Source organism: Malurus melanocephalus, unplaced genomic scaffold (assembly GCF_030028575.1).
Source record: "Malurus melanocephalus ecotype Western Australia unplaced genomic scaffold, MMel_1.1 scaffold_1177, whole genome shotgun sequence".
Taxonomy (NCBI): Eukaryota; Metazoa; Chordata; class Aves; order Passeriformes; family Maluridae; genus Malurus; species Malurus melanocephalus.
This window is the reverse complement of record NW_026624409.1, coordinates 256-1,208: the sequence shown is the minus strand read 5'-3', so window position 1 is coordinate 1,208 and position 953 is coordinate 256. Positions and strand designations below refer to the sequence as shown.

The 953-nt window shown below is 45.6% G+C and overlaps 1 protein-coding gene across 1 annotated transcript in view; it reads left to right on the top strand.

Moving 5' to 3' along the window:
- MAP3K15 (mitogen-activated protein kinase kinase kinase 15) overlaps positions 1–753 on the top strand; it is a gene marked incomplete at its 3' end in the record, with an annotated part of 64,676 nt that extends 63,923 nt beyond the window's left edge. The window contains exon 21 of the mRNA XM_057387297.1: positions 576–753. Within this exon, the coding sequence (XP_057243280.1) occupies positions 576–753 (178 nt within the window). The remainder of the gene's footprint in view (positions 1–575) is intronic.
- Positions 754–953: the final 200 nt, after the last annotated feature.

The window sequence follows — 953 nt, the reverse complement described above, 5'->3', positions numbered from 1 at the left end:
CAGACACAGATATTCTGGGTATGGGGAGGGCACTGTACAGACACAGATATTCTGGGTATGGGGAGGGCAGTGCACAGATATTCTGGGTATGGGGAGGGCACTATACAGACACACATATTCTGGGTATGGGGAGGGAACTTTAATGTCCATGAACACGGCAGAGGTGAGGAGGGCAGGCATTGGAGTGCTCTCTGCTGAGAGGTGCCTGTGCTGGAGCAGTGGCTGAGCCCAAATCATTGGTTTTATTCAGGTTCTTTAAGCTGCTCATATCCATTTGTGCMACTCGGTGGGACCAGCCCCAAGGGGAACTCTGTGTGATGTGTGAGAGAGGATAACAAAATGGCATTTCCCATGAGGATCTGTGCTGTCTTTACCTTTAGTAGTTGACTTGTTAAAACCTTCTATTGCTTATTCAATGATTTAGAGTTGTGTTCTGCTTTTTGTCAACAAGGTCACTTCTCCCTCAGTTTTGCAAAACGAGCTCTTGATATCACTGAGGATGATCCCAGCTGTTTGAAGCACTTTTGTTGCCTCCTTTGGCCAGGTTCTGTCACCCATTTTGCAATGTGTTGTAGATTACAATCGGAACACGTCCCTCCCACTGCCAATCCATGGAGAGCAGGCTGGCAGCAGCAGCAGTGAGCACGGCTCTGTGTCACCAGACTCTGATGTGCAGCACGACGTGTTCTTCGAAAGGCCAAAGAGATCCATTTCTGAGATCCAGACAAAGCATCCCATTTCCCATTTACTSAGGTAAAATATTCGCTTCTCACTTGACACCCTTGAGGGATGCAAAGTCCACCTTTGAGGGATTRTTGGATTTAATTCACATTTTATTTTAGCTGAGGGCAATTTTTTCACATAATGGTTAGGTAAGCAGTTGTGTTAATCAGTGAGTTGCAAAGACAGGTTACCAGTTAATGTAAATGTTGTCTGTATTTAATAACCAGCAA